The sequence below is a fragment of the Panthera uncia genome, chromosome B1 (assembly GCF_023721935.1).
Source record: "Panthera uncia isolate 11264 chromosome B1, Puncia_PCG_1.0, whole genome shotgun sequence".
Classification (NCBI taxonomy): Eukaryota; Metazoa; Chordata; class Mammalia; order Carnivora; family Felidae; genus Panthera; species Panthera uncia.
Window position 1 is genome coordinate 86495309 of NC_064811.1, and position 14729 is coordinate 86510037.

At 34.7% G+C, this 14729-nt stretch overlaps 1 protein-coding gene across 2 annotated transcripts in view; it reads left to right on the forward strand.

The window, feature by feature from the left end:
- The window catches only part of GSTCD (glutathione S-transferase C-terminal domain containing), a 129564-nt gene that overhangs the window by 23887 nt on the left and 90948 nt on the right, over nt 1-14729 (forward strand). For both annotated transcript variants that reach the window (XM_049630957.1, XM_049630958.1), the window contains exon 5: nt 1242-1335. In XM_049630957.1, coding sequence (XP_049486914.1) covers nt 1242-1335 — 94 coding nt within the window. The remainder of the gene's footprint in view (nt 1-1241; nt 1336-14729) is intronic.

Below are 14729 nucleotides of genomic sequence, written 5' to 3' on the forward strand. Positions count from 1 at the left end.
GGGGGGGGGGGGGGGGGGGGGGGGGGGGGGGCATCATGTCGGCAGGATAGAAAGTATCTACTAATAGATATGGAATTTCTTGTTGAGATGATGAAAAATTTCTAAAATTAGTATTGACTGTGAATATTATAAAAAGTATTGAATTGTATGTTATAAATGTAATGGTATATAAATGATATATAGTATTTTTGAAAAGACTCTAAGGTAAGGTTAAATTTGGTGAAATGAGGGATAACAAGTTCAGTATGGCTAGGCTAGAATAAGGGATACAGAATAGAGGTAGATGATGTCAGAGAGATGTGTTTATTTTTCTGGGAGCAGATAAGTTCTCTAGGCCTCTAGGTCTAAAGATATATCTCTACCTCAAATAAGAATCTTTATACTATTTCCTTTGGGACCAGAATTCAGCTGGTTTTCATAATGGAAAGTAATCTCATGAACTAATTGATTCAAACTAGTGATAGAGTCTCAGAAATTTTTCTTTTGAATATAATATTTCTGAAGATAAAAATACCTGAACCATGGATATCTATCCTGTGGTCCACATACCCAGAATGTGATTGCAAGGGGTCTGGGAGTCCGTATGTATGCCATGTAACTATCAGTAGATCAAATAAGTAAATGCATAACTTTTAACTTCCTCCTCAGGGGAAGGAGCCTGAGAAGTTTTTTGTATACTGGAAAGTGGTCCTCATTTTTGAAAATGTTGGGAACCATTTGGTTACAACAGAGGAATCTTTTTTTTAGAGCATTATAAGCACTTGTAAAAGACTGGTATGGATGATGTTTTGGGGTATTATGTTGAAGTGGGTGCTTTTTGTCATGTAAATGTTACTCCTAGGTGGCAGCAACTTTCATATATGTGAAGACAGGTCTTGATGGACATATGCAGAATCAGTTTTTTATTATCTCTGTGTGGAGCGTTTTTAATAAAATTTTTATCCTCAGGTAACTTTTCTTTTTGACACCTAATTTATTTCTAGGTAGCTTATTCTATGTAGTTTTAGGTAATAATTTAAAAATAGCATTTTTTTTGTTATCTTAGTATAAAAAATAGGAAAGTGTGCTCTCAAAAAACAACATCATATTTTTTATGTAACTAAATATTTTGAGGAACACTTAATGGTTGTTAATATTTATGTTTCTTCTTGTCAGTATAGAAAATAGAAATTTGATCTTCTAAAACACAACAGAATTTTATTAATTCATTAATTCAGAAAGAGTCTATTTCCTATTTCTAGGAAAAAGGCATTGAAGTGATGTTTTCTCCCCACCCTTGCCCTACTTGGACCCTTGATTGGAATAGTCTTCCTGCAGCAGTGAGCCCAAAGGAAGGTGAGTTTTTTTTTTTCTCTCCTTTAAGTTTTAATCATAATCTTTTCAGATCCATCTTCCAATTCTCTAATTTCCTTTTTGGTTTTGTCTAATATTTTGATTATACTATCCATTGGGTTTTCTTTTTTTTTTCTTCTAATTCTTTTTTTTAAGTACTTATTTTAATTACAATTAGTTAACATAAAGTATTATTCTAGTTTCAGGTTTGCAATATGGTAATTCAACGCTTCCTTCATCACCCTGTGCTCATCAGGACAAGTGCACTCCTTAATGCCCATCATGTGTTTAACATATGCCCCCACTCCCCTCCCCTCTGGTAATCATCAGTTCTCTATAATTAAGAGTCTGTTTGGTTTTTTTTTTTTTTTAATGTTTATTTATTTTGAGAGATTGAGAGAGAGAGAGAGAGTGTACAAGCAGGGGAGGGGCAGAGAGAGAGTGTCCCAAGCAAGCTCCATGCTATTGGCACAGAGCCCCATGTGGGGCTCGAAATCATGAACTGTGAGATCATGACCTGAGCCAAAATCAAGAGTCAAACACTTAACCAACTGAGCCACTCAGGCACCCCAAGAGTCTGTTTCTTCTTTTGTCTCTCTCTCTCTCTGATTTTTTCCCTTTCCTTGTCTGTTATGTTTCTTAAATTCCACATCTGAGTAAAGTTTTCATTTTATTTATATTATAAAAATTTCACATATATACATTGTTCAGATTCAACATTTCTAACATTTCCTACATTTGCTTTATCTATTCCTTTCTCTTTCTTTTGCTGAAGTATTTTGAAGGAAATTCCAGGTAACATGCCCTACTATAGTACATACATCTAAGAAATACTGACATCTTAAATAATCACCATGTTCTTATCATACCTAATAAAAATTATCAAGAATTCCTTGATCCTTTCGTAACCAGTCCATAATCATTTTCCCCTAATTGTTTAAAGTATTGTTGGAAAAAATATTTTTATAGTTAGGGTTTTAGTAAATAATTATATCTTTCATTGCTAGAAATTATATTTGGGTTGTTATAAAAACTTTTTCTTGCTCGTGTTTTAATTTCCTCTTTTCATAACTTTTTAAGCATAGTTATTTTATATTCTGTATTTGTTATTTCTAATACTCGATGTCCATTTAGATCTAATTCTGTTTGTTTTTTTCTGTTGACTTCACTCCTGGTGTTTTATTTCCCTAATAGTTTTGTAATCTTATATTGTGAATTCGTTTTGGGAAGTTAAATCTGTGGGAATCTTGTGGGGCCTGGGGTAAGAGTAAATTTCCACACAAAGGGGGCACCTGGGTGGCTCAGTCGGTTAAGCTTCTGACTTCAGCTCAGGTAGGGATCCCATGGTTCATAGGTTCAAGCCCCACGTCAGACTCTGTGCTGACAGCTCAGCTTTGGATTCTGTGTCTCCTTCTCTCCCTGCCCCTCCCCTGCTTGAGTTCTGTCTGTCTGTCTCTCTCTCTCTCTGTCTCTCTAAAAAATAAACATTTAAAAAATTTTTTTCCACATTTCTTTGGAATTTCTTGCTGATGTCAGGCAACTCATGATACTAGAACTTAAGGCCAGTTAACATTAGTTTTTTTTGTTTGTTTGTTTGTTTTTAATTTTTTTTTCAACGTTTTTTATTTATTTTTGGGACAGAGAGAGACAGAGCATGAACGGGGGAGGGTCAGAGAGAGAGGGAGACACAGAATCGGAAACAGGCTCCAGGCTCCGAGCCATCAGCCCAGAGCCTGACGCGGGGCTGGAACTCACGGACCGCCAGATCGTGACCTGGCTGAAGTCGGACGCTTAACCGACTGCGCCACCCAGGCGCCCCAACATTAGTTTTTAAACATGAGATTCCTTTAACCTTTTCATTTGGAGCTGAGGTTTAAACAGACAAGTTACCTTTAATCATCTCCCTTTGCTATTAAATACGATTTTTTTTAATGCACCTTTTCATAGGGAATGTAGCTTTTCAAGGTTTCTGCCTTCATGTAGTGATATTAGTTCCCACTTTCCACGATGTTAGGGATCCAGGACCACCCTCTCTTCTTTGTCTTGCTATTAAAGCTTAAATCCCTATTAGCAAATACCCTCCCAGCAGCTGTAATGTCTGTTCAAGATTATTACACTGCTTTTTAGTTCCTTTCCTCCTTGTTAACGCCCTGTGTATTTCCCTTTATTCTCAGAAATCCATTTAGACAGGCAAAGGATGATTGTTGAGTTTTACATACCATTTTAGGTGTTTTTAGGTGAGAGAATTTTTTTATACCTCATTGTTCTATTTCTTTAATTGTCCACTTATGTTTTAGTTTTAGACTAAGCCAAATAGAACTTTTGATTTCCAAATGCTCTTTGAAATTGTTTGTCTGCCTTTTTCATATTCTTTTCTTCTGTGATGCTTCCTAAATATCGCCTATATCTCACTAATCAATTCTATTCTGTCAGTCAAGGAGATAAGTTAGGATTTTTCCAGGATAGAATAAGATTTTGTTGGGCAGTTAAGAACTCTGGCTCGAAGATGTTTTATAGAAATTAAGTTCATTTTTTGTTCTTTGTTAAATATATGAAAAATAGTCACTAATGAATTTGTTAATGGTTTAGTTTTAAATATTTTCTGAAATTCTGAAAATTTTAAATGTTTGTTTTTATTGACCTTGGATTGTTTCATGTCCTCTGGTTACAGTATAGATTTTGAACAGGCTAAAACTGTAGTAAATGAAAATCAGATTTTCATGAATATTTATATTACTAAGAAATGAATACAGAGATTTCTAAGTGCCACATGCTTTGCTTTACCCATAATTAATTTACTATGAAGCCAAAATATTATTTTCAGTTATTAATTGAGCAATCAATTATACCTGCTACCAACTCAGAGATCTAGCATTAAGCATTCAAGTCTGGTTGTTTTACTGGTTGGAACTGCATATCTAACAGAGTTCATGGAATATATTACTCATTATATCCCTTTAATTGGATCACCTAGTTTTCATAAATATTATGACAAACAAGGAGCTGTAACAGCAGAGCGACATGATTTATTTACATTTCATTCACTGTTTCTTAAAAGGTTTATATAGTTTGTGTTAAAGTAAGGCAGAAATGTTGCATTGTAGATTTTCTGTTTTCAGTTCTGGCAATTTCAATATTGCATGGTAATTGGATCATTGTGAAATGAAATTATTATATATATGGGTGTGGAGGTCACTGTGAAAGTGTTCTCATGATTTGTGGTCTGGTATTTTTAGAAGAGATTGAATTGTAATAAGATTTTATTAGTACTAGGTTCATTTGGATGTCACAAAGGCCGACTTCTTATGTGGAATCCGCTGAATTTACATCAAGATTATGGTACATATTATAAGAATCATTCTCTTTACTAACAAAGGCTATATTAATAATTATAAAGCGTATATAATAATTATATAGCCTATATAATTAATAATTATATAGCCTAATAATCATGATGCAGTCTAATTTGTTTCTTAAGCCTGTCTAATCTCCCAACCTCTTGTTCTTACCCATTTCTCTCCCCACATCTTACATACCATTCCCTGAACTTTTCAGTTTCCCTTATATGACCTGTATCTATTGTCTCCATGCCTTCACTTTTGTTTTTCCTTCAGTCTTAAATATTCTTCTTCCCACTTCGCATCCTATTGAAATTATACTTATTTTTTAAAGATCAACTCAAATGCTGCTTCCTCCATTAAGCCTTTTGCATGGGCTATGGAGTCAGCCTGTCTGAGTTTCATACCTGTACTTCTAACTAACTGGATAATCTATGGCCAGATTTTCAACTTCTCTGTGCTTCAATTGCCTCATCTGCAGAATGGGATAAAATAGTATTTACCTTAATGAGATTGTTGGTACATTCAATGAATGAATATATAAAGCACTTAGTACAATATATTAGAATTAGTCACTCCCTCTCAACATTCCTTACTACTTTCTTATACTTCATTTTTGGTACGTATAGTATGCTTCTCTTACACTCTATTTATATGCATGTTTTCCTTCTCTAATAGACTATGAGCTCTTTGAATATAGGATGACTACTCAATATTTTTTGAGAGACACTCAATTCAGGTGGCTTTGAATCCTTTTGTCTCATTGTCTCTTAAAGGGCTAAAATAATTGAGATTATTTAGTTTGAAGGAAAGAGAACTGAAGATTTAGTTTATACCATCATTATTACTGTTGTCATTATTATTATAACTACTACTGCTATTATTATTATATTTTACGGACTGTTTGGAAATCAGTTGTAGATTACACTACTTTACTTCTAAAAACTTAACTATCTGCTTTAAGAACAAAGACATTTTCTTACTCCTTTTCTCATAGCCATAGCACAATTATCGAAACAGGATATATAATTCAGTACATGCTATTATCTAATCCAAAGTCCAGTTGGTTGTAGTATGTGTAATTGATATGTCACTTTAAGCACCCAGGCACCCCATCACTTTAGTTCCTTTAATGTGAAGTAGTTTCCTAGCCTTTCTTTATCTTTCAACATGGACTGTTTTGAAGAGTTCAGGCCAGTTTTTTTTGTAGAACATTTCTCAAATTTGATTTGTCTAGTTTCCTCATGCTTAGATTCAGTTTCTGCATTTTGGCAGGAACACCACAGGAGTGAAGTGGTGGCCTTCTCAGTGCATCATAACAGAAAGCACATTACATCAGTGCGGGCCCAGCGATGGTAACTTTAATCACTCGGTTAAGGCGGTATCTTCCAGGTATCTCTACTGTCATATTACCATTTTGCTCTATTGAATTAATAAGTAGTTTGTGGGGAGATGTTTGAGACTATATAATGTCCTGTTTTTAAAATTTCATTCACTAGTTTACATTCATTTGATGCTTTTCCTGTGATAGTTACAAAATGGTGCTTTTTCAGCTTTATCATCCTTCTGTATGTATTAGTTGCCACCCAACTGTAAGAACATTTTCCCATCTATCTATCATCTATGTATCTATTATCAGTATCGACTCAGGAATTCTTTTATTAAATAAGTTGTAACCCATCATGGTTGGTCTTTGGAGAGAGTTGGATCCAAGGTGGAGAAAGGAAGGAGTAAATAACCTTTGCCCCTATCAGTGATTCTTAACCAGGTTCTTACCAACCCCAGGGGACATGGCAAATAGCATGACTTGTTGTTTTGACACATGGTCTGGGATGCTTAAACTTCACCATTTCAAAGAATTGTCTCACCCTTATGCTACAGTATAAGTAGTGCTCTCCTTGGGGGAATCTAAAACATACAAGCTTGTTTTAGGGCCTCTAGGCAAGGTACATAGAAGCTTCATTGTCCTAAGCCATTGCTTTTCAAACTAGGGCATCCATCAAAATCATTTAGAAGGCTTATTAAAACAGATTGCTGGCAACTAACCCTGAGTTTCTCATACAGTTCTCAGATGGGGCCCTATAATTTGCATTTCTAAAAAGTATCTAACTAATGCTGCTTCTGCTGCTCTGGGGCCCACACTGTGAAGTAATTACTATAGATAACTGAAATAGTACATGCATTAGCTGCTTTGATTTCAACTTTTGCCACCAAAATAAGATGAACAACGAGGTCAAAGCTGTCTAAATTTTTTCTTTACAAACTAAAAAATTAATTTTCTGTTTTTAGCATGCATTACATCAAATATAAGAGTTGGTACAAACCTCTGAACCATTTGGTAGCTATGAAAAGTTCTACTTTAGGCCAGGTATACTAAAATTATACTAACAAATTTAAGTGAAAGTAGATGTATCTTATTATGTAGAAATAGCTGTCTCTTTTAAGAATTTTTTCCCCAAAATATTAATCTTAGATTTACACTAGATAAAATTAGCATATTTGTTTTCTTACTTTTACAATGTAAGAATATATTCCTCCCAACATTTTTTGTTTAAATTGAATAGCTTTAGATTAATAATAGCTATTACATTTTGAACTTTTTGGCATTTAACATACTAAAAGCACACCAAGAGAATGAGATCAAAGGTTTGTTGTTTTTTTTTTTTTTCTATTTTCTGGGAAAAAAATTTCCTAACATAAATGTTTTTCATTTTTCTAAGTTATACTTAGCTGTGAAATCCAAAACCTGACCATATTTGCCTCAGAAGCCTACAAATTTGTAACTATTTTCTCTTCTTTCAAGGGTAAGGTTCTCAACAAGCATTTTGGTGCTTTACCAAAAGTAACACAACTTTTATTTAAGGTGCAATTTAATCTGAAACTAAAAGCCACTAGAAGGTAGTATATATAAATATAGAAAGAATTTATATTAAGTAGTTTAAAATATAACAAGGTTGAAAAGAACAAGTTTGTTATTTGCTTAGTAGTACTCTTTTGATTAGTGCCAAACACTAATATATAGGTGTAGAGACTGAGATAGAAAGAGATAAATCACATATGTATAAGTTACATAGTATGTATATGAATGATTTAGAGCCGACCCTGTGTTAAATTCATCTCCTTTTCTAGTATAAAGTTAGAGAAGTCAGCTAGAGTAATAAAGAAGTCATTGAAGTGGGAGAGAGGTGGGTAAAATTTTACTAGGCAAATTCTTCCAATTATAATAGCATTAGACATTCCTTACATAAAAATGTTAGTCTTGGGGCAACTGGGTGGCTCCGTTGGTTGAGTGTCTGACTCTTGATTTTGGCTCAGGTCATGTTCCCAGGGCCGTGGGATCAAGCCCCATATCAGGCACTGTGCTGAGCATGGAATCTGCTAAAGATTCTCTCTCTCTCCCTCCGTCAGCCCCTCTCCCATTCTCACACACTCTCTCTCTAAAAAAAGAAAGAAAGAAAGAAAAAGAACTCCTACGCATGACACCAAAAGCATGATCCATAAAATTTTTTTTTGATAAATTGGACTTCATTAAAATTAAAAATGTTTGCTCTGCCAAAAACTCTGTTAAAAGCATAATAAAACAAACTGAAGACTAGAAGAAAATATTTGCAAACTGAAAAAATAAATCTGACACAGAACTTAGATATGGAATACATAAAGAACTCTCAAAACTTGACAGTAAAAAACAAACAAAAAATTCTTTTTTTAGGAAATTAGAAAATGGGCAAAAGAGATGGACAGACATTTTACCAAAGAGGATCTATGCAGTTGGCATATATGCATATGAGCTATCATTATACACCTCTCAGAATGACTAAAAAAAAAAAAAAAAGTAACAGCACCAAATGTTAAGGAGGGTGTGGAGAAACTGAATCATTCATGCATTGCTGGCTATGAATATAAAATGGTACAGCCCCTCTGGAGAATCATTTGTCGTTTTGTTTTTTGTTTTTTGGTTTTTTTTTACAAAACTACACATACAGTTACCACAAAACTCAACAGTTACACTGTTGGGCATTTATCCCAAAGAAATGAAACCTTATATTCATGCAAAAACCTGCACGTGAATATTCATAGCAACTTTATTCTTAATAACCCCAGACTGCAAACAATCCAAGTGTTCAGTGGGTGAATGATTAAACAAATTCTTTTTTTTTTTTTTTTTTTTAATTTTTTTTTCAACGTTTTTTATTCATTCCTGGGACAGAGAGAGACAGAGCATGAACGGGGTAGGGGCAGAGAGAGAGGGAGACACAGAATCGGAAACAGGCTCCAGGCTCCGAGCCATCAGCCCAGAGCCTGATGCGGGGCTGGAACTCACGGACCGCAAGATCGTGACCTGGCTGAAGCCGGACGCTTAACCGACTGCGCCACCCAGGCGCCCCACAAATTCTGATGAGTCTATGCATAGAAGATCACTCTGCATTAGAAAGGACTGGACTATTGATACTTGGATGGATCTCAAGAATTCATTAGTTAATGAAAAAGGCCCCTCTCAAAAAGTTACCTATACTATGTGATTGAATTTATTAAACATTCTCAAAATGATAAAACCAGGGAGATGAAGAACAGATTAATGGTTGGTAGGGAACAGAGATTGGCACAGCACAGTGCTGCTTGTAAAGGGAGTTCCCTTGTGATAAGGTGGTTACATCAATCTATATATTGGATCATATTGCATAAAACTATGCATACATTCACAAATGAATGCATATAAAAGCTGAGCAAGGTCTGTAGTTAACAGTATTGCAACAGAACAGCTTCCTAGTTTTAATTTTTTTTTTTTTTTTACATTTATTCACTTTTGAGAGACAGAGCACAAGCAGGGGAGGGTCAGAGAGAGAGGGAGACACAGAATCTGAAGCAGGCTCCAGGCTCCAAGCTGTCAGCACAGAGCCTGAAGCAGTGCTGGAACTCACAAACCGCGAGGTCATGACCTGAGCCGAAGTCGGACGCTCAACCTACTGAGCCACCCAGATGCCCCAACACCTTCCTAGTTTTAATATTATACTATAGTTATATAAGATGTCACCACTGAGGAAGTTGGGTGAAATGTTCATGGGACTCTATATACTATTTTTGCAACTTCCTGTGAATCTGCAGTTATTTTAAAATAAAAAGTTAAAAATGTAATTTAAGTAAAAATATTGGAAAAGATAAAGAAATAAAGATGATTGAAATATTTCTCAGCTCATCTTTTTCAAAAATATTTTTCAGAAAACTTCTGGAGGTCATTTATAAGGCAGATGATAGTTTGATAAAAGGCTCAAACTGCAAAACATCTTAATGTATTTCCTTTAAAAAGGAGTGCAATGCAATGCAAATATATACACATAAACATTGACTTTAACTTTGACAGTCTTGTATCACAGGTTGCTATTCTCAAGCTCCCAGAGCTTTGGAGAAAGCCAAATTGTCATAGCATAATTTGAGCTTCTTTATTTCAATATTGCTCCAAAATAGTGATTAGTATGGTCTAGGAATAGCTCAAATATTAATCCTGGCTGAGTTTGCACTGGGGCTCCTGCCCTGCCACCAGAAAACTTCAAGGTTCCTTGAGGATGTCTTTGTGTCATATACGTTATAGGGATACAGATGTTACCTTCATGAGAAGTAGAGAAAGTTCTTTCATACTGAAAGCTTAGCAGTGTCCAATTTCAATTATACATTTGCATTTCAAAGTACTGAAAAATGGGACTGAGTTTTGTTTTGACTGTCAAAATGGTTGAGTAAGTTTATTTTGAACTTTAAATCAGCTCAGTCACATGTGCAAATGACACAGTTGTAAAACATTGTACTACTAACTAAAATCTCTGGAACCACTTTGTGTAAACAAGGCCTGAAAAAGAGTCGCAAGATTAAATTCAAGTTTTATTGCTTCAAAGTCCTCAACCATAATAAGTACCGGGCCACTATCTACCATTGAGGCAACAATTCTTTAGCTAGGGTAACAGTGATAAAATGTGCTCATAGCTTTGGTACCTTAAATCCACATAGCATTGAGCTTGCTGGGTTTTTTATCTCTTCTTTTCTTTTTCTGTTTTTAGGAAAATACAATGCCTTTTTTTTTTTTTAAGTGTACTTAACCATGGCATGTGATTAAAGAAAAAAAGTTAAAAGTCTTTTTTTCTCTTGGAACTAGATTTGCTATAATTCTTCCCAGTATTATGTTATGCTTTGTTCTATTCTTTAGGGTTAGACTTCAAGAACCCTATGTATATACCATGTTTTTAAGTATTTTGCAAGCAGAGCCTATGATGATTGATTACCAAGAAAGGTTTTAATGGCCAGTTCATCTAGGATGGATTATATAGGATCTTCTGAGAGTATTGCTTTTTGAAATAAAAGTATTTGACATGTAGTATCTCTGTGATTAAACAAATTTATCTGATTTTAATTTGATTAGGTCATATATAGAATGTAAAAATTACTTAGAAACTTTTTTGTTGGTGTAGAAATGAACAGATTGAGAACTTATTGAACAATTGAGATTTGTGTCCATTCCTAACTCCACTAAGTCATTTATTTATTTTTTAATTTTTTTTTAAAGTTTATTCATTTTGAGAGAGACAGAGCAAAGTGGGGAAGGAGCAGAGATAGAGGAAGAGAGAGACTTCCAAGCAGGCTCCACACTGTCAGCATGGAGCCCGATGTGGGGCTCGAACTCACGAAATGTGTGATCATGACCTAAGCTGAAATCAAGAGTTGGATGCTTAACCGACTGAGCCACGCAGGCGCCCCTCCACTAAAGTCATTTACAATGGCACTAGGCAGTTTTAAAAGTTATTGTGGTTTGTTTTTGGAATATTATAGATTCACTAATCTATAGAAACCACAGATTATCTATTTGAGGGAATATTGTTAAAACTGATTATGTTTCAGAAATTGAGTTGCTTCAAAAGGTTGAGATAGGATTTACGTGAATTTCTTATGAAAGAAATGCTTATTTCTGAAAACTAGTCCGAGGCAAGTGTTCTAATCTCTTCAGTTTGTGTTGAAATATGGTTGGAGCGGGACCACAGTAATTCAGGAAGACCTTTCTGATAAACAGATCTGGAGCATTGTACTAGTCCTGCTATGTTTCCAGCAGAACCTGAGTTCTCTTAGGACTGGAGATTTGTACCCACTTCAAGATAAGACTTTTCCTAAGAGTTTCTTCCAGGTTTTCCTTTAAGAGTTTTTCCAACGGTCACTGATAATGGGTACTGTAATGACAGGCTTTGATATTTTAGAACAAGGCATATTTGGACGAAACTTCCAGGAATGTTGCATTGATTATTAATGGACAAATTTTCAGTGAGCACCCATTTTAAGTGGAGCAAAACTTACCGTTAGTGTCATCCAGAAGCAATGAAAATAGGGAAGAATCTTTCCCATAAAACAAACATCTGCAGTATTTTGTTTCAGTGTTGAACATCATTTCTAATGAAGACAAATGAAAAAGCAACCCTGAACACTTGCAGAGTTATTTGCAGTCATACGTAAACTATATGTAACGTTGCTCTGAAAGCAATGACAACTTCTGTTTATAATTAATGCAAAACCAGCACTGTATTAATACTACTACATACATTGGCAAAAAGGTATTTCCTCATATAATTTAGTTCCTGGATTGCCTTTCCAGATTCCGTCTGAATATTTCACACTAAATAACTTAGTTTTTAAGGTTAAAAATTCTTGATATTGCTTAACTTTCAAGAATTATGTTTTAAAAAGGTTAAATGTTTATAATCACATTTAGAAGACAGAGGGAAAACTAATGATGTGGATCTTTATTTTTCTGCTGATGGAAACTAATTAGTATTATTCATTTCAGCTTTAATTGGCATTCTCTGTGCTGGTCCCAGACATTTATGATTAAAATCAGCTCAACAACACAATGAACTATTTTTTTCTGCACTTTGAACCAGCTCTTCTTACCACTGAAACCCATTCATTATTTTTATTTAATTAGGCCTAATTCACATTGGAGAGATACTTGAAGCAAGGAGATGTCCCTAATAGCTATTACAATCACAATAGCTCATAGGCTCTGCAATAATTTAATTGCTAAAGATTCAATCATCAGAAGAATTTAAAAAAAATTATCCTTAACCATAGGACAAAAGTGTAGTCATAAACAGAAAACTGTCATTATGTAAATGGCAGAAGAGTACAGTATTAGTAACCCAGAGCATAATGTTTCTAGATGTGAATTTTATGTACTTATTTGAGGAAAATTACTAAATTAGTTTTTATGTTGAAACCAGTGATTACATTAGAAAGTTGGCTGTAAGTGCAAACTTTTGTACCTAGGAATTTTTGCATACGATTACATAGCAAATATTTTACGAAACTAGGTAAGGTCAATTCCCAGGACAACTCCTTATCTTAAAAATAAGTTACTTTATATGAAGGTTTTACTTTGACTTGTCTCTTGCAGTAAGAAAATAAAGGTATTTTTGTACACAGTGTGCACATTTAGCAAACTAGGCATGAAAAACTATTTATGGGGTTTTTTGATGGGGAAAGATTAGATAGAGCCAAGTCCTCTTGTTTATTTTAAACAACTTTATTGACTAAATACTCTCATTCCCTCGGGGACATAGTCACACTTAATTTTTTTCAACAAAACAAGGAAAGAAAAGAAAACCAAGCTGCCAAAGGCAGTATTAAAGAAAATGACTTAGAGATTTGCTTTCCAGTCATGCCTATCTGCTTTCATCAGGTCTAGATGGTTTACTGTAAAATTAGGTAACTGTTGGATTACTTGGACCATGATCTAGCCAAAAAGATGTTTTAAAATAATTTTCTTTGTTTATAAAATAAGTGCTTTTGATAAGTTTCTTTCAAGTGACCTTAAAACTCATTAAAAGTAATATTCAAATTTACACAGCTACTTTTCATTAGACATTAGATTCTGGTTTACACCCTCAATCACGCTTTTTAAAAAGTGATTGTATAAGTCAGATTCCCAGTAGGAAAAGATGGCACTTTCATATTGGGATCATTTTGGAAGAAATTTATATGTAGAGGGATTGATTACAAAGTTGTACACAGGGTATCCTGAACCATGAAAAGAAAGGGAAGAAACCCAGGGTCAGTAGCTGTAGAGCTGTTTCCACCTGTAGGCCTGGAGAGGACACAGAGGAAAGTCCCATACAGCAAGCTGCTTGGAGAGGGGCAGGAACTTTCAGGCAAAAGAAGAGGCAGCCTCAGGTGACTGTAGTGGTGACAGCCAGAGGAAAAATACACTGCCCTTGTTCTCCTTTCCCACTACCATATGTCTGATCTGCTGGGGCTTCTCATTGACCAAACCCATCTGAATGCCGGTGGGCAAGGAAGTCTGTTGATACAGTCCACTCAAGTCAACCTGCAAGGCAGAGAGCCGGTTGAATTTGGAGGGCCAAATTAAGATATCAGGCAAAGTAATTGCAAAAATTCACTAGAGACACACTAGTGATCACATTTGAGCCTCATGGGGGGATTAAGCAACATACATCATGTAACATACAATCGTGACATGTCAGTCAGCTGAGACTAGAACTCCATCTCTGCATCCACTATGCTTCATAAGTATCCCATACTTACCTCTTACAGCATATGTACAGGTCTTGTGTGTGAAATTACACCAGTTTGTATTGTTATCTTAGCAAAATTAATAATATTGGGAATTTATTAGCTGGGGATTGGGGTTTGCCCACATTAGGAATGTTTTGGAATAGTACTTCATCTCACAAAACTTATTTCAGTCCATACTATAACTTCCTGAAAATTATTTTCAGTGACCAAACATATTATAGAAAATTGCTATTTTTTTTGTGATTTTTAAGTCCTACAGATGTGGGGTACAGTGAAAAGAGGAATTATAATAACCCTCTGACTATAGGAGTCTTTGCTGAAGTGGCTTAAAATTTGGAACTTATTTGGTTAAAATTAAAAACAGTAAAACTCTTAATATATTAAGAATTTCCATTCCCAAGATGAATTCTACCCTTCATTGTTAAAATATGGTTACTGTTAACATGTTCAGCTATTTTCTTACCTTATTCTTTTCACTATTCTATTAATACCATCTGG